The sequence below is a fragment of the Paroedura picta genome, chromosome 3 (genome assembly GCF_049243985.1).
Source record: "Paroedura picta isolate Pp20150507F chromosome 3, Ppicta_v3.0, whole genome shotgun sequence".
NCBI lineage: Eukaryota > Metazoa > Chordata > Lepidosauria > Squamata > Gekkonidae > Paroedura > Paroedura picta.
The window spans coordinates 70,649,111-70,673,419 of record NC_135371.1 but is presented as its reverse complement, the minus strand read 5'-3'; the positions used below and the strand labels follow the sequence as shown (position 1 = coordinate 70,673,419).

The following is a 24,309-nucleotide window of genomic DNA, read 5'->3' as shown; positions in this document are numbered from 1 at the left end:
GGGAGATTAGAATGGCTAATCTATCAGGGTCCCGGTGAGCCTTCCCACAGGATGGGCGCACAAAAGGCTCAGGATTCATTAGGCGGTTTGACCCCTTGGGAGCCAGAGCAACCCAGCCCACCTCAGCATCCATCACAAGCCCCACCAAATCCAACCCCGCATCTTTCTCTCTCTCACGGACACTTCGTCAAAGAAGCAAGGCTAACAAGGAACAAAAATGAGCAAAACTTACTTGTTTTGTCATGGAGTCGATTAAGCGGACATAAAAATCCTGTTCCGTTCTTATTCCTAAGTGAGGGGAGGGGGTGATGGAGGGTGGGGAGGGGGAGAAAAAAACACACAAGGACACCCATCATGATCAGCTGAAAGACTGCAGGTGAACAACCCTGACTGCTCTTCTCTCGCCCTTCATTTGACCGGGGCTCTCAACCCCGTGAGAGAGACCCAGCACAGCAGCTTTTCAGACTGGGAGATTGGGGAGGGGGGAGCTGTATTATATTCCTGCTGCTCAGGCAAGCCCAATCCTGGCTAGGTCTCGGCTGGCCCCGGCTAGCCCCTGAAAGGGCAACCTCCAAGGAATCCCAGGGTAGTGAAGCAGAGCAAGGCAATGGCAAATGTCACTTGCCTGACAGCCAAACAATCTTCGGGGGTCCTAACTACACCCACGTGCCACAGGATAAAGAAGAAAGTGAACATTTTTTGCAAGGCCTTAGTTCGTAAGAAGAATTAGAGATTTGTTATTATTATTATTTGATACACAGATTTTTGCTTTCCTCTCCTTCTCGCCTGTCAAGAAGGTTGTAATCCCCTCCTCTCCCCTGGCGATCTTCCGGTGCCCCTTGGCCCCTATTTGACTGGAGATGATAACAGCCACACTTCCTCTCCTTGCTTCCCTCTCCCACCATCGCCTCACCCCACCATGGCAAAATTGGGGGGGGGGGATGATTCTCACAAGAAGGGAGATTTATTTGGGTTCCAGTTGCTTTGACGGAGGTAGGATATTACCGAAGGAGGCACTGTAAAGCAGAAGGGTCAACCGTTTTACAAGAATTGCCTGAGCTGGTGTGGAGGGTGGGAGGCAGAGCGAGAGGGGTTTTGCTGTGGTCCAGGCCCCCAGCACAATATGGCCCCCTAGGGCCAGACTCCTTTCCTCCTCTTTGCCTGGGGTTAGCGAGGGTTTAAGCCGGAGAACTCCCTCCAGACTGCAAAGCTCTGTAAACTGCCAGGAAGTTTAGGCAGAACAAGACAGTGGCTCACCATTGCTGTATAGAAGCTGCAGCCGGTAATGGATCCCGTTGTTGGTCTTTTCACTGTTGGCTTCCTGAGGGACACAGGAAAAAAGAAGGAAAGGAGAGGTGCTTCTTTTAAAATCTCCATAAATGCCACTAGGATCACAGATCCTCTCCCTCCTCTCCCCCCTTTGGCCTCCAGGCTACATAGGGACTTGGAGGCTGATGCCAAAGGTAAGGAGGGAAAGAAGAGAGACATGGAATAGGAGCCCCCAAAGAGCTGGATTCAGCCATCAGAAGGAGCCCACCAAAGGCTGCCTGGGAAGTTGCGATGCTTGGAGGGACTGGGGGGGGAGGGTTTGAGGTAAACATGAGTGATTCTGAGAAAGTTTTGAGGACTGATTGAGGGGGGAAGCAGGATTCTGTAATAGGAAATGGCACTCCCCCCTCCCCCAAATGCAGCAGCGCAGTTGGCAAAGCCCAGGTTTTAAGGGACGCGGCTCAGAGCATCTGATTTCCGCTGAGACAGGAGAGGACTCCAACTTGGGTGTGACAAAATGAAACCGCCTTAGTCCTGCCCCCCCCAGTACTTACTTTCTCCTTCTCCACGAAGCCCACAAAGGCAGTACGTTCGATCTCCACGGGCTGTCCCTGCCGATCGTACAGAGCCAGCACGAAGTGGAAGAAGTTCGATTTCCTCAAATTGGAAGGCGGCTGCTTCTCGAAATGCGCCCGGGCCAGGCCCACCCCGCTGCAGCCGAAAGAGGCCCGGTTAGAGAGCGGAAGAGAGACGCACATCGCCCCAAGTCCCTTCTTCCCATGCCGATCCCTGGATGCGGGAGGTCGCCTCGGTACACCCTTCCACCCTCGACCCATATCCCCCAGGGAAAGGCCATTTGAAAAGAGAGGGATATGAGAAGGAGTGAGCAGGACGCAGGAGAGGGTCATCAGAAAGTCCCCAGACCCCTGGCTCAGGTTCTCGCAAAGGGAACCCAAAGGTTTGCTACAGTTTTCAAACAGACTTCCCAGTCAAAGCGCATGCCCTTGGGTCGCCAAACCCACGTCCCTTTCAGGCCCTTGGGGAGACTTCTCCAGCTTTTGTTCCAGGTTTTAGGAGCCTGACTCGCCCAGACAAAAATGGGGGGGGGGGAGCAATGGCGAACTGATAGATTCGGCAACCAGCTTGGGGCCCTTCTTGCGGCCGAGAAGGGAGATGGACTTCTCGGAGGAAAATGGTTCTCTCAAAACTACTCTTCAACCAGCATTCAGTTCCTCCGCTCTCTTCTCTACTGGCACGAAAGGGAAGAGCGTTTGGTCTGGGCAAGACCCCAGGGTGCCCGTGCAAAATGTTGCAGATGCAAATGGCCCCTCAGCTAAGACCTGAGCTGTCAGTAACGGGAGCATGTGCCTTGTCTGCCTGATCTTTTCGCCTGTGCCTTGGAGCCCAGCATCTTTCGCGCTGGGAAAATATCCAAAGGGCGCCGGGCTGACAACCCTTTGGGCTGTCCCAACAGAACTTTTCCCTGAATTGGGTTACGGGGGGGGGGAGCGAGGAGGGGAGGATTGAAGTGAAATGCACCAGAAGATGTCAACACTGAGAGCTGAGAGTTCACCGCCTGGTTTCGGATACAGATATGAAGTTGGGCTTAAGGCAGCAACCCGAATCTGAATTGCTTAGGAGTAAGTCCCACTACATACAGTTGGTCTCATATGCGAGTGAACCTGGAAAGGCCGGGGCGGTAAGCTCCAAAGATGTCCCGCATGCAGTTTTCCCGAAGTGCCCTGCTAGGGAAGGGAGAGGATGTGTGGAGAGCAATTACAGATCAAGACACATCTGACGGCATATACAAAAACTCTGGCTTTCGCAAAGGGCTGAGAAACAAACTTAACGCCGTCTCCGTGTCTATGAAAAGTTCTTTAGGACTTTCCAACTCATGAAGAGAAGCTTTAGGAGGCCAAGAACAGCAAATCGCGTGGCGCTGCTGTTTACTTTGGGGAGGGGGCGGATGATGATGCCGGGAACAATAAGCAAATATAGACCGAGTCCAGCTGGGAAGGGATCGTGGGAGCATCAGCGGCAAAAATACGCACTGGTTGTCTCTCTGACAACTCTCCTGCCTTAGAGAGGGGGAAATCGAAAGTTGGCGTCCTCCCACTCGGTGTGCGTTGCGTCCAGCAAAGCGAAAGAAAGAAAGAAAGAAAGAAAGAAAGAAAGAAAGAAAGAAAGAAAGAAAGAAAGAAAGAAAGAAAGAAAGAAAGAAAGAAAGAAAGAAAAACAGACTACTCTCCAGAAGCCAATCGGAAAGACCATAAAAACCGGGCCTGGGTTGCCCAATGCTCTCTGTCCTTAACACAAAAAAAGTCTTTTTTCCCCGGCGGGCGGCTCCTTTGCCGCGGTAGGAATTGCGCCGGCTGCTCGTCAGCTGCAGACCCGAGAGGCCGGCTGGCGCTCAGGACTAGCAAGCAGGGGAAGGGGAAAGCAGGGGAGGGGAAGCGACGGATGCTGCTGCCGCCGGGCCTGTTACGTACCTCTGAGCGGCCGTGTTGGCATCCAGGACGCCAGCCCCCTGCATCCAGGTCCTGACCGCGTTCATCCCCGCGCCGAGGGGCTCTTCCTTCATGCTGCTCCCACTCCTCTGAATGCTTTCCTGAATCCCAAACATGAATTAAAAGTGACCAAAACCTCCCCTTCTTCTTAAAAAAAAACGGGGAAAAGACAAGGGGGAGAGGAAGGGGGGAGACTCGGCACAAGACAACAAAGAATAGTGTTGATGAGAATTCGTTTTAAAAAATCGCCCGGGAGTTTCTTTCTCTGTCTTGTGCCCAGCGAAATCAAAAGGAATCAGAGGCAACCAAACACAGACATCGGAGCAGAAGAAAAGAATCCAGGGGGGACCCCGATCACTCCCCCCCCCCCCGGGGGTTGGCTGCGGAGGCTCTCGGCTGCCTAATGGGCTTGTTCTTTCCGAGGGTGGCTTCGCTCTGGCTCGCTCGCTCTTGCTCGGCTTGTTTGACAGGGATTGCACCAGATGCCGGGAGGACCGCGCCGCCGTCCCTTCCGTGCTGAAGTCACCCTCTTTTGGCTTGCCGGAGAAGGAGGGCAGTTTTAAGAAACAATAGGATCGACCGGAGCTGCTACGGCGGCGGCGCCCTCGGCTACATCAAGTGTCATTTTCCAGTGTCGGGAGAGGCAAGTTTGGTGTCTCTGGTGTGCTCTTGTTTTCCTGCCCCCCCTCTCCGGCCACCGCTCTCGCTCGCTCGCTCTCTCCCTCCCTCGCTCTCTTTGCCTTCCTTTCTTCAGCAGAGCAGGAAGCTGCCTGGCTGGCTGGCTGGCTGCTGGGGGGAGAGACACACTCACGCACAGGGAGGAGAGAAAGACACGCGGCGTGTGGACGCCGGGAAAGGTAGCCGCAGCCGCTGCAGCACCACCACCCTGCGCGGATGGAGAGCCTCCCGGCTGTCTTTTTCCCCGCCTCTCCCCTCTCCCCAGGCCAACCGGAGTGGCTCGCAGGCTTTCCCAAAGGAATCCACTCGGACTATCCCCGCAGCTAAGCAGGAGCGCACCACCCCCAGCGGGCAGAGGGCGGGACCCCGTGGCCGCGGTCCCGCCCCCTTTGTTTGCATAGCGTCACAGCTGCCTCGGCCGCTCGGCGCTCCCCCAATCGCCGCCGAGGACTCCGTGCGGGCTGGCTGGAAGGACACGCCCCCCACATTAGCATCTCCCAGCCTGCCCGCCCTTCCCCCCGCCCCCCACCCAGCCGGGGAAGATCGGAGAAAGTTGCGCTCGGAGCGCACAAGAGGGCAGGGCGTCGAGGGAAGGGGAGCCGGGCCGCTCGGGTCGCCGCGCAGAGAGAGGAGAAGGCAGAAAAAATGCTAGCGGCAGGCTTGTGTCAAGCGGGGGCTCTGTGCTGTGGGCACTTTCCCTTCGGGAAGCGAAGAGTGCAAAAGTTTTGGGTCGCGCGTGGCAAGCAAGGGAAGAGTGCCTTCGGTCCGTCTCTCCCAGCTTTGAGCTGATCGAATTAAATGGGCACAACTCTCGAGCCAGACCAAAGTCGCCCGCCCTCTTCCCCGCCTCGGGTCCTGTGCTTCGGCCGGACGAGGGTCAAGTTCATTGCCTGGCTCGGGAGGGGGGGCGCAAAAGCGCCATGGGGTGGAGGGGCTGCCTTTTCTTTCTCGCCTCGCGTGTTTCGTCGTCCCGAGGGCCGCCCTCAGCGAGCCGATGGTGTTCCTCAGGCACTGCAGGAGCTTCGTGACACAATCTCAAGGGCGCCCGGAGTGGCGCAAACGAAAGGGAGACATTGGGGGCTCGGCTGCCCCGCGCCCAACTCACGTTTTGCGTGTTGGTTGGTTTAAAAAACAGGGAGAGAGGAATGGGGGCATTCCAGCCTGACGGCCGCTTGGACAAGAGATGGGGTTTGTTCGTTGGTTGTGATTTATATTTAACTTTGCTTTATAATCCTGAAAGCAACCCCCCCACCCCCCGCACACAAAGCAAACCCCAGACGTGGCTCCGACTTTGGTTGCTGCGCTCAAAGGAGTCGCCTTCTGTCCAGGCGCTGGCCCTCCGGTGATTCCTTAGCAGCCCCCCCCCCCGCTCCCCGCCAGGAAGTTCTTCGCCTCCTCAGTCCCTCCTGACGGAGCGCCCCTCGCCTCCCTCTCGCTCCCCGAGGAAGCTGGGCTATCAGAGGGGGGACGCTCAAGAAACAATTATTCCCCTCACGGGGATCGATTTTCTTTCTCGGCAGGGAAGGAACCGCCGCCACCGGCCCAGGGCGCAGCAGCGCGGCTTCAGACACACGCATGGGAGAGCGAGAGACCTCCCGCTGCCCAGTCCGAAGGGTTCGAGCCGAAGAAGATCCTTCGAAGACCGCCAGCGGGATGCAACGGTTGTGCCCACCTCCCTCCCTCTCTGTCCGCCTGTCGCGACAACCCCTCCCGGCCTCTTCAGGCAAGCACGCAGGCTCCCGTTCGTGCTAGAATGGATGGCAGTTGCTGCGCACCAAGCTCCACCAGCCCACAGCCACTTTCACTGCGCCCGGTCTCAAAGGGCCCGCCGGCCGGCCTCAAGCGTCTCCCGTAGCCGGGCGCACCGCCACCCACTTGCTTGACTCGCCTACAACGCCCAAATTCGTTCCTGCTTCCCAAGAAGAGACACCTGAAAGGCGGGGGAGCTCGGCCGGGAGAGAAAATCGATGTTTGACCGCTGGGGCTGCGTGGTGGAACCAAACCAGGCAGGAGAAATGAGCGCGCTCCGCGCACTCTTGGGCAACTGCCGCTGCCGCCGCGCCATCCTTCGCTTGTCTTTTCTCCAAACAAGCCCTTCTCAGAGTTTGGGTCAAAGAGGCTTCAAGAAGTTCCTCCTTTCTTCCTTCCTTCCTTCTTATAAATAGCAAAAGGCATACTATTGTTCACACCTGTAACACAAAACATCTGTATTCTTACATAAGTAAGGACATCTGTATTCTTACTGAGGGTCTGTTTTAAATTTCACCTGTTGATTTCAATTTTTTAAAAGAAGAGGGTGTCACATGGCTCCTTAAAGAAGTATTACATCCTGCTCCCTCTCTCCTAAATGAGACTCAAGGCACGCAACAAAACAGAAAATACACTTACTGAATTACTGGCCCCCAACAGCCATTTCATTTAAATGACCACTGACAACCCTTTCTATATGTTCTTTTGTTATGTGCTCTCAGTGTTTCCTTGATGGAGGGTAACAATACGTTTAAATCCTGCTGGAGGTACAGCCTTCAGTTTCACTTGTCATTCTGCCTGACACTAGAGTTTATTTTTGTGAACGTACACTGGTCCACCGACATCACCAGAGCCCCTGGTAATGCATGGTGTATAAGAGGTTAATGTGTGGAGAATGTCCATGGAGGTTGTGCCTATACATGAGGAAAACAAACCCAAAATGTGGTTAGGTACTGGGGATTTCTTACATTGCTCAGCCAATATGGATAAATCACCAGAATGTAGATTGATCACAGATGCTTCATATACTACCAGTTAATGTTCATATTCATGAGAGTGCACACAATAACTGAACAATGTGTACACCTGCATACACCTTCAAAGGAACACATCCTCCATTCAATTAGCTTTTTCCCCCCAGGGAGGGGTATTAAGATTTTATGTCACAGAGACCTTTCATTTCAAATGTGGGGACGTTTGCTGTTACTTAGTGGTGAGAGGACACTCTGCCCATGTTCTGATACCCTTCTGGAACAGAAATGAATGTATCCTGAGACACTCCTTTCAGAGTCCTCTGCAGAATTCTTGTTGTTGGCATATACACCAGGTGTTCTATGAATGATTGAATACTCTTTCTGTATCTCCCAATATTTAACAGCTGTATTTGATACTCAGTGATATTTTTTCAGTGTTTGATGATATCAGATGGCTGACATGTTTGGAAATCCACATATAGTGGTAGTAAGCAATTAACTGTATCAAGAGCTGATGGATAATGATGTACAACACTTCCCCCTCCACATAGATACTGGCCAGTAAGTCTTGCTGCTTCTGACAAAGAATTGCAAAAGATACTGAATGAATTCTGGGGCTCACACTCAGATTTCAGAGTTGTACTTTGCAGTTGCCCATTGAAACAGGAAAATATGTCCAGGGACACATCCACTGTTTTCCTGTGATTGTGTGTTGCTGAGGAAGATCACCACCAGAGGACAAGTTCCCATCGTACACAACTGAAGTGTTCAAATGTCACATTCAGTATCAAAAATTCAAATTTTGCTTTGGAATGTTTCATTTTAAAAGCCAGAATATCAAAGTTGGGAATTGGGGTGAATTTTGCATAACTGAGAGAAGGGACATGTACCAATATTGCATTCATAGTCCTTGTATTTGACATTTTCTTGTATTTTTTTTCTTGTATTTGCCATTTGCCATTTTCTTCCAGCCAACTGGGGTGCCATTTTCAGGGACTATTTTTGCGCAAAGAATCTTGCCTCCCATTTCATAGGCAGTTAAAGTTCTCAGCTGCAAAGTGACCACAGGGAGACAACACCCTCCATCCTTTGCTGTGATCCTCTATTTTTAATTAGAATAGAATATGCAGGCTAGGAGAGCAAATTTCTGCAGCCCCCCCCCCACACACACACACAGAATAACTAATAATAACACACAAGTCTTTATTTGACTTCATTCTTTTTCTCCCAGCCTGGCTATATATCACCATCCAAGCCATGTAGGAGAAAAATTCTTCAGGCATCAGCATGGGCTGGGAGAAAAAGAGGGGTCAAGAAAGAACAAATTTCACCTCCCCTTCTCTCTTCTCTCCCCTTCAGTCTTTTTGGGCTGTGTGCAGACTGCCTGCACACAGCCCACTTCATCTACCTGTCTTTTGTCCATGATGGGACACTGATAATAGCTAGAGATGAGTGGGTGATCTTTCATGTTTTAACTGGTTGCGTTAAATTGTGGAAACGTGTAATTTCCTCCCTTCCTCCCAGCAGTGTGTCTGCCTTTCTTCCAGATTCTGCATTTGTCAGTTTTCCCAGTTGACAACTGAAACTGGTGTGTGTGTGGAGGGGGGGGGGGGGAAACGGTAAAGCCTTCTAGACAAATGCTTGATTTCTCCATTAAAGGTATGATGCCTGGATTGAGAGGGGATGCTATACCTGCCTTCAGAGAGCACACCAACCCGAGCAAGCAAGAATGCAATAAGACCAGAGAAGAAAGCAGCACACAATTAGATTTTTTGCTCTGCCATTCCCTACCTTAACATCCCACCCCTCTTGTTAATCTGAAAAAACAGCAAGGGGCCAGAATAATGGCTGTTAATCTGGATTTCTGATTATTTCTATAATTATTTTTGCTGGGAAGATGGAAGATACTAAAGAACTTTTGACAGAATTTTTTATTTGTGAATATTCATTGCAATTTCTTTTATTATTGTTACTTAGCTATTACCTATTTCTTAATTCCCCCTTCAAGGATCGCTGCCTTGTGGCAAGGGGGCTTGCGTAGCTCAGTGAAGCTATGAGCTATGCCGTGCAGGGCCACCCAAGACGGACAGGTCATAGTTGAGAGATCTGATAAAAGGTGATCCACTGGAGAAGGAAATCACAAACCACTCCAGTATCTTTGCCATGAAAACTATATGGACAGTTTCAAAAGGCTAAATGATGTGACGGTGGAAGATGAGCCCCTCAGGGCAGAAGGTGTCCAATATTCTACTGGGGATGAGCAGACGGCTAGTACAACTAGCACCAGAATGAATGAAGCGACTGGGCCGAAGCCGAAAGGACGCTCAGTTATGGAGGTAACTGGAGGTGAAAAGACAGTCCAATGCTGTAAAGATTTTTATTCCATAGGAACCTGGAACGTCAGATCCATGAATCAAGGCAAGCTGGACGTGGTCAAACGTGATAACAAGACTGAATATCAACATTTTAAGAATCAGTGGACAGGAATGTGTGAATTTAATTCAGATGACCATCAGGGATACTACTGTGGACAAGAATCTCGCAGAAGAAATGGAGTAGCCTTCATAATCAATAAGAGAATAGGAAAAGCAGTCTTGGGATACAATCCCCAAAATGACAGAATGATCTCAGTTCGAAATCAAAGCAAACCATTCAACATCACTAATACTCTCCAACCACTGCTGCTGAAGTCGACCAGTTCTATGAAGCCCTACACACCTTCTAGAAGCAACGCCAAAAAATGATGTGCTTATCATCATGGGGGATTGGAATGCTAAAGTAGGAAGTCAAAAGGTAACCGGGATAACAGGCAAGTTTGGCCTTGCAGTACAAAATGAAGCAGGGCACAGGCTGGTAGTACTTGTCAAGAGAATACAATGGTCATAACAAACACTTTTCCAACAACCCAAGAAACAACGCTACACATGGACATCACCAGATGGTCAACACAGAAATCAGATTGACTATGTGCTCTGCAGCCAAAGATGGAGAAGTTCTATACAGTCAGTAAAAACAAGACCAGGAGCCAATTGTGGTTCAGATCATCAGCTTCTTGTTGCAAAATTTAGGCTTAAATTGAAGAAAGTAGAGAAAAACACTAGGCCACTCAGGTATAAACTAAATCATATCCCTGATGAATATACAGTAGAGGTGACAAATAGATTTAAGAAATTAGATCTCATAGACCGAGTGCCTGAAGAACTATGGACAGAGGTTTGCAACACTGTACAATTGGTAGCAATTAGAACCATCCCAAATAAAAAGAAATGCAAGAAAGCAAAATGGCTGTCTGAGGAAGCTTTACAGATAGCTGAGGAGAGAAGGGAAGTGAAACGCAAGGGAGAAAGAGAAAGGTACATCCAACTGAACGCTGAATTCCAGAGAATAGCTAGAAGAGATAAGAATGCCTTTTTAAATGAACAGTGCAAACAAATAGAAGAAAACAATAGAATGGGGAGGACCAGAGATCTTTTCCAAAAAATTGGAGATATGAAGAAAACATTTCATGCAAAGATGGGTATGATAAAGGACCAAAATGGTAAGGACTTCACAGAAGCAGAAGAGATTTTTAAAAGGCAGCAAAATTATACAGAAGAACTATACAAGAGTGATCTTAACATCCCTGATGGGGTCATTACTGACCTGGAGCCAGACATTCTGGTATGCGAAGTCAAATGGGCCTTAGGAAGTCTGAGCAACAGTAAAGCTAGTGGTGGTGACAGCATTCCAGTTGAACTATTCAAAATCTTAAAGGACGATACTGTAAAAGTGCTACACTTAATATGCCAGCAAATTTGGCCACAGGATTGGAAAAGGTCAGTTTACATTCCAATCCCAAAGAAGGGCAATGCCAAGGAATGTTCAAACTACCGCACCATTGCACTAATTTCTCATGCTAGCAAAGTTATGCTCAAAATCCTACAAGCTAGGCTCCAGCAATATGTGGACCGTGAACTTCCAGAAGTACAAGCAGGATTTCGAAGAGGCAGCAGAACTAGAAATCAAATTGCCAACATACGCTGGATGGTTTCAGGAGAATTTGATTCACAAGTGCATAGTGTGTTTTCGAAAGGAATCTTGGCAAATCTCCCTTGTAATACTTTGGATGGAAAGGCGTTGAGCCGAGCAAGCGAAAACGCTCTCTGATAGAGGAGATTTACCAATTTATAGAAATAAGCCAGCATTGTAAGCCGTTTTTTTGTTTTTTTACAAATTGGGATAGAAAGGTGGGATATAAATTTTGAGGTGAATATCCTGGCAGACACACTTTTAATACAAATCAGTGTTGTATGACACTAATTTGAAATGATACATTTGAAATGCAGTAAGTTTTCAGATAACAGATGCTGGATTTCTCAGCTCTATTACGAAGGCTATAGTAGCATCTTTTCTCACACAATTGCACACCATTTAAAAAAAATCATTGAGTATTTTCAGCAAAGTGAATTCCATTAACAGAAGTCCTAATCACTTCGCTGTGTGTTACTGCAAGGTTGCCTCCTGGTGTTTTCCTTTCCTATGATGCAGAATACCTGCTGAGGGGCTTTGTTGATGGTTCACTTTTAAATTTGGCGCTCTCTTTTGTTTTTGAATACCCGAAGTTGGGTTGAAGATGGATAATGATAGTTGGTTGTGACAAAGAAGCCACTGATGGGGACACAGCCCCTTTCTGAATTTATGGTGGGAAAAGGTTATTGCCTTCCAAACAGCTTAGGAAGTTCTCTTGACTGTGACCTGTGCAGTTAACTTGAATTTCTATCCCCCCCTGTTTGAATGGAAATGGATTTAAAAATGATGGTCCAAATAGCCAAGATGAAATTTTATCACACTCTATTGCCATGCATTTAAGTTGCTCCTGTCAACGTTATTAGGATTTAAGGGCATTTCCTTTTGACTGGACAATGGTCAGGTGACCAATATCAGGTGCAGTATCATTTCCCCAGCACATCAGAAATAAGGTTTTATAAAATGTATACAACAGTGGATGTGCTGAATGTCCATTTTTGTTATGAGCACATGGGCTAGGGAACTTGGTGCCAGAAGAGAGCTCAGAACTGGCAACCCAAACAACATGTCCTGTTACGTATCAGACAAGTTATGAATCTACACATCTGTTAGTTTTGATAGTCATTGTCTCTTCCCAAAGAACACCATGAATTGTTGTGGTATAAGGGAGAGATATTTAAGAGAATTGTCAGCATCTTTGAATGTGTATTTTCCACGATTTACTGTGAGATGCCATGATAGTTTCAGTCCTATAGAAAGAATATAAGTTTGTTACTGATGAACAGAGGGTGGGTGGAATTGAATAGAACCAAAGAATTGGGGAGTGAGAAAGAAACTGCATCCTAACTGCCCAGTCATATAGAAAGAGTCCAGTGGGGCAATGTGGTTTACTTTTGCTCTCTTCTTAGGGCAAATATTTGATGGATCAAACTTGGCTTGTGAGTTGGCATATCACCCTAAAAGTTTTGATTCCTCTAAGTTGTATCCACAGATGTAGTTGGGGAACGAATGAATAAATGAAAGACATTTGCCACTTGTTTTTCTTTTCAGAGGCAAGCGCTCATTAAAATTCTGTTTGTTTTTCTGCATAAAAATTGTCCCAGAGCAGAAGATTATTTTGAACTATAGCAAAGCACTTTAAAAAAAAAGCTCTGTCATATGACACAATCCAGCCACAATTAAAGAGTTTGAAGTCCCAATGATTTCAGTGCAAAAGTATCTGTTTCACCCTCTTCCATTGCAATCAATACTATTGCATTTGGCTGGAACATGCCCATGTGTTGGCGATACTTTCTCTTCTTTCAGTTTTTGCCCAAAATTTCCAGGCTGAAGTGACCGACATTTCAGTCCCTTTTCTTACTTATCAGGTATGACTTGCTCAGGATTTAACCGAGTGAAGAAAATGCACTGATCTGGATATAAATATAATGTCCTTTTTGGAAAGCGGGGATGAATGCCAAACCTTGATTTTTAAAGCCACACTGGTAATTCTGCTTTGGGGCAAGCCCAATTCAATTTGAAGCAGCTGATGCCAGTGTTTCTGATATCTGGGGAACTCCACTCATCAGCTCATTCAGCAGAGACAGTAGTGTGCAAGTTTGGCTAGCTGTCCTTTTCTACAGCACTCTGGAGCTTTTCTGAAAGAACCGTTTGAGACCTCAGTAGAGATTTTCTCACTTTTGTTAAAATGGAAGGTTAAGTGGGGGGGAAATCATGTGTGAAGGAGACCTTTCATTGTGAGTCATTTTATTATGTCATGACATCAGCACCAAGGTGATTGACGCAAGTGAATCAGCTGTCCATGTTTTAATAAGCAACTCTCATGCTTGGTACAAAAAACTGTATAATTGTTTATAGCAATAGGCACCATGTGTAGAACCATTAACTGGGCCAGAGATGCAAGTATTCGGAGGATTAATCCTAAGTGGTGCACAGCAATGAGTCCTATGCCCTTCCTTCACAGTTCTATGCTCCCCCTTTTCAATTTGAGATCTTTGGTAACTGTTTTCCCTGAATGTCCTCCCATCAACATTGATTCTCATTGTTTTCCAGGCTTTCAGACAAGCTGGCCCCATGTCCCCTATTCAAAGCTGAGCTAATAGCAATGGACTGTAAAGCAAGCTGATCATAATAAATGTGGTGGATGATAGCCCAACTGTTTGGTATAATGAGTCATCTGAATTAGCCAAAGAGTTCTTTATCAATGCAACCTCCATTCACATACTGAAAAAATGCTTGAAGTTCTGTTTATGTGGATAGGCTGACAGAACCTGCACTTTTCCCCTTCTACATACATTCCTGAGTTGTTATAATCTCCACTCCATAAAAATCCAGCTGTCAAATTCTATTATGCTCCGCCCCAAATTGCAGAGGAACTGAGGAAGAAAGTATGTTTTCTGCTTCTTTTAGCCAGTTACGAGTTTAGCCAGTGGCACTGCAATAACCACGTTTAGAATATTTCTCAAAGGAAGGTACATTAACAGTAGGGCAGAATATTATTCCATCTTGTATCCAACATAAATGCTTTTATCTACTTCTTAATTTACTTCAGTTTTATCCCAACATTCTTCCAAATGGGAACCCAAGATAGTATACATAATTCTCCTCCATTTTATTCTGACACAACCCTATGGGGTAGGTTAGGCTGAGAGTGTGTAACTCGCCTAAGGCCAACCAGCAAGCTTCCAGGGCAGAATGGGGATTCAAAGCTGGTTCCCCCAGATCCTAGTTTAACCACTACACAGCATTGGTTCTGTATTTACCTTTAATTCCATCAGCTCCACATCTTTCTACCACGTGAACTTTGATCATTATTCTTTCCCACTTTCTACTGACTGAAGGAAATGTATTAGCTTGGATTCAGTGGTAAATCTCTGCTGTTAGAATAAATAGCACAAGAGGAGAGCCAGAGGTCCACTTAAGAGGGGAAAATGGGGAAACATTACTCCAGTCTTCTATTAGTAGAAATTTTCTGTGGGATTCAACCTGTTTTCTTTTTCTGTTGCCTGTGTAGACCATCTTCCTCCCAGTGTTGCCCCTATAAAGGTAAAGGTTTCCCCTGTGCAAGCACCAAGTCATGTCTGACCCTTGGGGTGACGCCCTCTAGCGTTTTCATGGCAGACTCAATACGGGGTGGTTTGCCAGTGCCTTCCCCAGTCATTACCGTTTACCCCCCAGCAAGCTGGGTACTCATTTTACCGACCTCGGAAGGATGGAAGGCTGAGTCAACCTTGAGCCGGCTGCTGGGATTGAACTCCCAGCCTCATGGGCAAAGCTTTCAGACAGCTGCCTTACCACTCTGCGCCACAAGAGGCTCTCTGCGCCACAAGAGGCTCTCGTTGCCCCTATGTCAACCTTTAAATTGTAAAGTCATTGGACCAAGTGCATGCCTTTTTTGGGGGCTCTCTAAAGTTCATTATACTGACAATCACCACATAAATGAATGGGTGACAAAGAATTAAAATGACCCATATACAGTAAATTGGCAGCCAGTGAAAATGACATCATCCTGACATTATGAATTTTCTATGGTTGATCATTGTATTGTTGATATCATATATTGAACAGGGGGGGATTTGTGGGAGAGAAATTTTTCAGAGGCAGCCCCCACAGAACTCCCTATATTAATTATTATTAATTATTACTAAAACAAGAACATAGGGGGGTGCGCAACCATATTGTACCTATTGTAAGGTGTGGATACATTAAGAACTTCAGATTATACTTGAGCTAACTATTACCACCTCAAGCAACTAAAAGGAGCCAGCATTTTCCATCCCATTACCACAGTGTCATCAGGCTCAAATTTCTCCCAACTCCTTCTATCAAGCTGCTCTGAAATGTGTGATCTGTTGTTCTGAGATGAAAACAAATAACTTCTGACACAGGAGCCAGTAACTCAGGCAGCCTAAGCATGTTTAATCAAAAGTATCTTGATTAAAACTTAAAGTAAGTCTGCTTAGGAGGACTGAGTTGAGAAAACAAATCAGTCTGATATATTTGGGTGTTTTCATATATTGGAAAAAGACTTGAAAAGATTTTATTGAAATCATTGGCAAGTGTATGAATTTTGACTTATGAGCTTTTTCCTTCTAAATGGGACTCAGAGATTAGAATAAGAATTGTTCCAGTATGTAACTATATATGCTAGAAGCTTTTTTTCTGATTCAGAACTACAACTACAAGCCTTTAATCTTTAACCGCTCCTGCGGAGTGGATTAAATAAAAGGGTAAGGGCAACTGGGGAAGAGATAAAAACTTGGAGGGCCCATCTGGTTCCCCATTGGCTGCTTGGCCCGGCCTTGCCTGGCCCAGCCGGGGACTCGCCGCGGAGACTGAGCAGGCAGCCTGCATGGCAAGTCCTCCGGCCCAGCCTCTCCTCCACCTAGGGAAAGGAGCAGGGACGCCACATCGAAGCGAGGCTGCTCCCAGGGCCGGGAGAAGGCTCCTCGAGGGTCTGGGTGGGTGGGCAGATTGCAGCCTCTCTACTCTTACAGGGTATACCCCATATTGGTATGCCATAGAAAAGTTTTGGAATCAGCATCTTAATTGCGGCAGGGAGAAAGATCTTAATTGCGGCAGGGAGGTTTTGGCCTTCCTTAGGTAAAGGTAAAGGTATCCCCTGTGCAAGCACCTAGTCATGTCTGACCCTTGGGGTGACGTCCTCCAGTGTTTTCATGGCAGATTCAATATGGGGTGGTTTGCCAGTGCCTTCCCCAGTCATTACCGTTTACCCCCCAGCAAGCTGAGTACTCATTTTACCAACCTCAGAAGGATGGAAGGCTGAGTCAACCTTGAGCCGGCTGCTGGGATTGAACTCCCAGCCTCATGGGCAGAGCTTCAGACTGCATGTCTGCTGCCTTGCCACTCTGCACTAAAAGAGGCTCTTGGCCTCTCTTAGAAAAGTAAAATCTCACTTGCATTTGCCTTGAGATTTGTGCAGGTTGATGTTTGGTTCCAATGCAGGTGGAAATGGACTCCTAAGTGAGCTTTCTGGATTTAGAAAATACAACTATTTTAGATTTAGTGAAGATGATCTGGAGTTGATTTTGATTGCAATAGCTTGTTGAAATCTTGGAGAAGAGTTTTTAGGCCAACCTTAGTACAAGAAAGGAGGACCGTATTGTCCTTGTACAAAAGGAGGGGGACCAGAGAGCTTCCCAGTTATACAGCGTGTCAATGAATTCCCATAACATTTTCAGCCAGATTGGATACATAAAGGTTGAATATATATGGGGCTAAAACGTAGCCTTGTTTAACACCTTGTGTGGCAGATATTCTTTTGGAAAATTTCCCATCCCTGACAGCGTGGATTTGGCAGGCGGTATTTGTATGAAGGTTACAAATGAGGTACAAAAGCCTGGAATCCATTCCCATGTCTGATAGTTTTTTCCATAGTCAAGTTTAGGGTTGGGCGCTTTGGCGCACAAAGTGGCCATTTGCTCCCACCACAGCCAGCGCCGCACCATGTGGGGGGGAGGGGAGGTGCGGGTGTCAGCCCATCGGTGAGCACACACATGCAGGTGCAGAGCTAGCATAGATTTTTTTTCAGGGACAGAAAGGTGATTGATGGCTCTGTAGTTAGCTGGAAGGTTTGGGTCACCTTTTTTGAATACAGGGAAGACTAGCGCTTTTTTTCAGGAGGCAGGGAAGGAACCGCAGGAATTAATTTTGTTGAAAATACAAGCAAGGAGAGGGGCCCAATAGGTGGCAAATTTTTGAAAGATTTCTGGTGGGAGACCATCAGGGCTGGGCACCTTGCCACATCGGAGTTTGGAAATGAGTTCTCTGATTTCATTTTCTTTGTCTGGAGACCAGTAGGGAGGCCTAGTTCTTAACAATTCTACATTCCCATGAGGTGGCAGGTTGGAATAAAAAAAGACTTTGGAGAAATGATCTATCCAAGATTCCATATTAATAGTGGATTTTGGTGAAGATCGAGTGCCTCCAAGTCCCTGGCCCACAAGTTGCCAGAACAGCCAATTGTCACGAGTTTGAAGAGCCCGTGTTAGGTTATCCCAGGCCTTGGTTAGGGCTAGTTGTTTTTTAGACTTAGTCAGGCTGTAAAATTTCTTTCTGGCTTCAAAATATTCTTTGAACCCTTCGGGTGTGTTTATATGTTTATTATAACTAATCAGCTTCCTCAGCTTCTGTTTCTCAACCCTACAGTGTTTATCAAATCAGCCATGTGCAGAGTAAAAGGGATGATTGGAAAACAATTAAAAACATACATAGCCTGAGTCTGGACTTTGTGTCAAAATGATGATAGCTTATGTGTGTCTGCATTTAGAATTCACATTTGCTTAACACAGTTAAGCAGAAATGTGCATGAACCCAGCAACCCTTGTACATTCTCCCCAACCACCCCTTTCTTCTGTTACAGGTAGAAACTAAGTACGGATAACTGAAGTAGAAATACAGGGTCATGTGTCAACTAAGGTAAGTTCCCCCACACACACACACACACACACAAATTGGGATTCTGTGCAATAGTAAGCAGAGTCACACCCAGAATCACAGAATCAAAGAGTTGGAAGGAGCCATACAGGCCATCTAGTCCAACCCCCTGCTCAACGCAGGATCAGCCCTAAGCATCCTAAAGCATCCAAGAAAAGTGTGTATCCAACCTTTGCTTGAAGACTGCCAGTGAGGGGGAGCTCACCACCTCCATAGGCAGCCTATTCCACTGCTGAACTACTCTGACTGTGAACATTTTTTTCCTGATTTCTAGCCTATATCGTTGTACTTGTAGTTTAAACCCATTACTGTGCGTCCTTTCCTCTGCAGCCAATGGGAACAGCATCCTCCCATCCTCCAAGTGACAACCTTTCAAATACTTAAAGAAGGCTATCATGTCCCCTCTCAACCTCCTTTTCTCCAGGCTGAACATTCCCAAGTCCCTCAACCTATCTTCATAGGGCTTGGTCCCTTGGCCCCAGATCATCCTCGTCGCTCTCCTCTGTACCCTTTCAATTTTATCCATGTCCTTCTTGAAGTGAGGCCTCCAGAACTGCACACAGTACTCCAGGTGTGGTCTGACCAGTGTCGTATACAATGGGACTATGACATCTGGTGATTTTGATGTGATGCTCCTGTTGATACAGCCCAAAATGGCATTTGCCTTTTTTTACTGCTGCATCACACTGCCTACTCATGTTTAACTTACAATCCACAAGTACCCCAAGGTCTCGTTCACACACAGTGTTACCTAGAAGTGTATCCCCCATCCAGTAGGCATGCTTTTGATTTTTCTGACCCAGATGCAGAACTTTACACTTATCTTTATTAAATTGCATCTTGTTCTCATTTGCCCATTTTTCCATTGTGTTCAGATCTCATTGAACTCTGTCTCTATCTTATAGAGTATTTGCCAGTCCTCCCAATTTGGTGTCATCTGCAAACTTAATGAGTAGTCCCTCCACCCCCTCATCTAGATCATTAATAACTACGTTAAAAAGTACAAGACCGAGAGTGATTGGAAGATGGTGCCATGTCAGCTTGTTTTTTAACGGGCTCTCAAACCAAGCAGAGGGTCAGGGGCAGAAGCACCTGGCAGACTTGAGCTAGGTGCGCAAATCTTGCTCGTGATTGCCCCAGGAGCCGGGAACGGCATCCAAAGGGTCCTACAGATCCGTGGAGAATAAGTTATCCGGATCACCGCGGTTTGTGTTCGGGGCCCTAACGGTAGCCGCAATCGAAAGTAAAATTCTAATCCTGAGATGACCAGCTGCATGAAATCCTGCACTTCTCTCTGGCTATCTCTACTCTTCAGCTATCTCTTCACAGCTTGAGTAACTAAGAAAAGGAGCGGAATCATCAGCATAAAGACTGTGAGTCCTTTGTCTGTTTTCTATTGCTTTAAAGCCAGGCATCAGCCTCCCTCCCCCCATTAACCAATTTGCAGGGGAATGCTCTCTTCAGACGGGAGGCAAAGCCAGCTAAATACACTCGGTAAAACAAAGAGAAGGAAGAGCTTAAATTCTTATCGACAGAGAACCCGGCAGGAATTGTTTACAAATCATGAAGCTCGCTTAACTGATAACTACTAAACTTCTGAACTCTCGCGAGACGCTTTGTCCGGGATCTGTGGTGTATGTATGCAGCAGAGTTAATGAATACTGCAATGGAGGTAGGACCCATCTTAGACGTCTAACCTGCACCTGCCTGATTGGATTATAATTTGCCGACTTTGCCTTTTTTCCTTGTTTTTTTCTGTCTCTTTTATGTCCCCACATTGTTTTTTTTTTTTACACATACCTCTCATCACCCTTTTTAGTATAATATTCCAGGAATTAATCTGTGGGGCATTAAACTTTTTTGGGGGATATTCCAAAAATTAAAAAAAATCTTTTTTTACACATTTCTACTTTTATTTTCACCGTCTTGGCCCCCCCCCTCCTCTTTTGTCACTTTCTTTTTTAGACCAAGTTCCTGCTTGTCTGTGGCTGTTATTTCTATAATAGTTCAAATATTTTTAAATATTTTCTTTCACGTTCTTAATCTATTTTTGGAGCTACAGTCTATTCTGGAAGGACATATTTTTCTACCCCCCCCTTATCCCCTCCCCCATTCTCTCCTATGCTTTTTTGTTGTTTTGTTCTGTTACTTGCAAGGTCCAAAGAGGGAGTCGGTCCCACCAACCAGACGTTTGATGAAATCAACGAATTAAGCCCATTACATTGGTAGAAAAGTTTAGTAGGGCTCACAGATAACAGGTCAACAGAGTGTATGAATGCTTAGGCTGTTATTCTGTTAGAGTATTGATCTAATGATTATAGCAATGTGTTAAAGCAAGTCCTCAAATTTGAAGAAATAATAGCAATATATATAAAAATCTATAACTCTGTATTTAAAACTCTGTTTACTGTCCTGACATTGTGAAAGCAGTCATAAAGTCAAACTACACTGTGGGCCCTTGAGCAAAACAAAATCTTTGATGACACAGACTAAGACCTCGCCCAAATCAAACCAGATCTCCTAAATCAGAAGCCACTATAACCAATTTTTGGAAGCGGAAAAAGGAGATGGCTGAAGCAAGGAAGGAGGCAGAAGCGGGGAAAAAAAGAAAAGAAGGAAGGTGATGCTGAAAACCTAACCAATGCACAGATGTACCGCCTATTATGTAAGGGTAATTCAGAGATCATAGAATCATAGAATCATAGAGTTGGAAGGGGCCATACAGACCATCTAGTCCAACTCCCTGCTCAACGCAGGACTAGCCCTAAGCATCCTAAAACATCCAAGAAAAGTGTGTATCCAACCTTTGCTTGAAGACTGCCAGTGAGGGGGAGCTCACCACCTCCTTAGGCAGCCTATTCCACTGCTGAACTACTCTGACTGTGAAAAACCTTTTCCTGATATCTAGCCTATATCGTTGAAGTTTAAACCCATTACTGCGTGTCCTCTCCTCTGCAGCCAACAGAAACAGCATCCTGCCTTCCTCCAAGTGACAACCTTTCAAATACTTAAAGAGGGCTATCATGACACTTATCTTGATTAAATTGCATCTTGTTCTCATTTGCCCATTTTTCCATTGTGTTCAGATCTCGTCAAACTCTGTCTCTATCTTCCGGAGTATTTGCCAGTCCTCCCAATTTGGTATCATCTGCAAAGTTGATGAGTAGTCCCTCCACCCCCTCATCTAGATCATTAATAAATATGTTAAAAAGTACCGGGCCAAGCACCGAGCCCTGAGGTACCCCACTACTCACCTCTCTCCAGTCTGATGAAACACCATTGACAACAACTCTTTGAGTGCGGTTCTCTAACCAATTCATTATCCACCTGACTATCTGAAAATCCAGATTGCAGTCCTTCAATTTATCCATCAGAACATCATGGGGAACCTTCTCAAAAGCTTTACTAAAATCCAAGTAAATGACATCAACTGAATTTCCCCGATCCAGCAAACCTGTTACTTGGTCAAAAAAGGAAACCAGGTTGGTCTGGCAGGACCTGTTGGAGACAAATCCATGCTGACTTCCTTGGATCACCAAATTGTCCTCCAGATGTTTGCAGATCGCTCCCTTTAATATCTGCTCCATTATCTTCCCCACAACAGACTCACTGGTCTGTAGTTTCCCGGGTCATCCTTCCTCCCTTTTTTGAAGATCAGAATAACATTTGCTCTCTTCCAGTCCTCCGGGACATCTCCAGTCCTTAAAGAGGTTCTGAAGATGATGGGCAAGGGCTGTGCAAGTTCTCTGGAAAGTTCTTTGAGCACTCTCGGGTGCATTTCATCCGGACCAGGGGATTTGAACTCATCCAGTGCAGCTAAATGCCTCTCGACAACCTCTCTATCCATGTTAACCTGCCACCCAGACATTACGTTTGCTCCTCACATAACTGAAAAATCTTTTCTTGTTACAATGGGCTTCCCTGGCCAATCTTAGCTCACTCTCAGCTTTGGCCTTTCTTATGATTGATCTGCAGTGCCTAGTAACCTGTAGTTACTCTTCTTTAGAGCTCTGTCCTTCCCTCCATTTCCTGAACATTTTCCTTTTCTTTCTTAGTTCCTCTTGAAGTTCTCTGTTCATCCAAATAGGCTTCTTAGAGCTTCTGCAGTGTTTTCGTCTTTCTGGAATAGTCATTGATTGAGCATGCAATAGCTCCTGTTTGAGTAACGCCCACCCTTCACATGCTCCCTTCCCTTCCAGCATTCTCGTCCATGGTATGACACTCATCATGTCTCTGAGTTTATTAAAGTTTGCCCTATGAAAATCCAACATCCGCGTCTGGCTACAAGCTTCCTTGGCTCCCTATCTCAAAAGGAATTCTGTGAGGACATGGTCACTTCCCCCTAGGGTCCCCACCTCCTTCACCTCATCCACCAACTCTTGCCTGTTGGTCAGCATTAAGTCCAGTATGGCTGAATCTCCTGTGGGTTCGTCTACCATTTGATAAATGAAATTGTCAGCCAGGCAGGTCAGAATCTTGCATGACTGAGGACGCTTCGCAGAGTTTGTTTCCCAGCACACATCTGGGAAATTGAAGTCACCCATGATGACAAGGTCCTGCCGTTTGGATATTTTCTCAAGCTGCTCACAAAATGCAGCATCCACATCCTCTCAGGCAGTCGGTAGCAGACACCAACCACCACAATGTTTGTTTTCCCCTCGCTTATTTTCACCCAGATGCTTTCCACTGTAGATATGCTCTCCTTCACTAGAATTTCCTGACAGGTAAGCCCTTTCCTCACATACAGTGCCACTCCTCCACCTCTTCGATCTATTCTGTTTTTTTCTGAACAGATCATATCCATCCACCATTACTTTCCAGTCATGAGAATCATTCCACCAAGTTTCTGTAATGCCTACTAGATCATACCTTTCCATCAGCATGAGAAGTTCCAACTCTTCCTTTTTATTGCCCATGCTTCTGGCGTTAGTATAAAGACATCTGAATTCTTTTACATTTGGTTCCCTATGAGCTGGCCTTGCCGGTTGGGCTGCCTCCGATCGTTTTCCTTCCATACGCTCCCTATGTTGATCGTCCAGTTCTGACACAGATGCTGAATGAGGTAGTGGACAATTCTGGAAAATCACTCCCCAAATCGTAGCAGCAAGCGTCGATAACACTCATATACAAAGAAGGTATGAACTATTCATCGCCACATGCTTATAGACCAATATCACTATTTGACGTGGATTATAAAATTTTCGCTAAGGCCTTAGCAGAAAGACTGAAGAAATGCCTTAATGAAATCATCCATCCAGACCAAACAGGAATCATGCCCAAGAGGCATATGAAAAAGAACGTCAGATTTGTCCTTAATGCAACGGAGGTGGTCTGTGCTAAAGGAATCCAAGCGGCTTTTGTGTTCTTAGACGCTGAAAAAGCCTTTGACAAGGTGCAATGGAAGTTTTTATTGGCCACTCTCACCCAACTAAAATGTGGGGATAATTTTTGGAATCTAATTGAGCATGTATACTCTAAGCAGGAGGCAAGAATTTTGGTTAACGGAATGTTAACTAAGGACCCTATTCAAATTGGGAAGGGAACGAGACAAGGATGTCCGCTTTCCCCCCTACTATTCAACTTGGTATTGGAGTCTCTAGCTTGTAAAATTTGAGCGAACACAAAGCTTTCGGGACTTATGATTGCTGGAGAAGAATTTAAACTCAAAAGTTATGCTGATGATGTTGTTTGTGTATTAACCAATCCAGTCTCCACCTTAGAATTGTTGTTTAAAGAGATAAATACTTTTGGGAAACATTCTGGATACAGGGTAAATCTCTCTAAAACTAAGGTTATGTTATTTGGCATATCTGACTTGAATACAGAGATAACCAAAAGGACATTAAGGTGTGAGATCAACCCCAAGAAGGTCAAATATCTAGGAGTCCAAATTGGAAACTGTTCTGAGACTTTGTTTGCAAACAACTATGGGGAGCTTTGGTTACAAATCCAACAGGACCTTAAGAAGTGGAACAGCTTGAACCTTTTATGGTCAGCAAGAATGGCCACAGTAAAAATATCAATATTACCAAAATTTAACTTCCTTTTTCAAATCCTACCAATAAATATCAACGACTACGTGGTAAATAAATGGCAGTCTGAAATAAATAAGTTCATCTGGAACTATAAGAGGCCAAGAATTGCCTTTAAAATCTTACAAGATGACAAGA

General features: G+C 46.0%; 1 protein-coding gene across 7 annotated transcripts in view; it reads right to left on the bottom strand.

The window, feature by feature from the left end:
• Nucleotides 1-4,810, bottom strand: part of EBF1 (EBF transcription factor 1) — a 793,629-nt gene extending 788,819 nt beyond the window's left edge. For all 7 annotated transcript variants that reach the window (XM_077326387.1, XM_077326391.1, XM_077326392.1 and 4 more), the window contains exons 1-4: nt 3,759-4,810; nt 1,824-1,980; nt 1,258-1,321; nt 233-288 (exon numbers count right to left, since the gene is read on the bottom strand). In XM_077326387.1, coding sequence (XP_077182502.1) covers nt 233-288; nt 1,258-1,321; nt 1,824-1,980; nt 3,759-3,892 — 411 coding nt within the window. In that variant the 5' untranslated portion in view covers nt 3,893-4,810. The remainder of the gene's footprint in view (nt 1-232; nt 289-1,257; nt 1,322-1,823; nt 1,981-3,758) is intronic.
• Nucleotides 4,811-24,309: the final 19,499 nt, after the last annotated feature.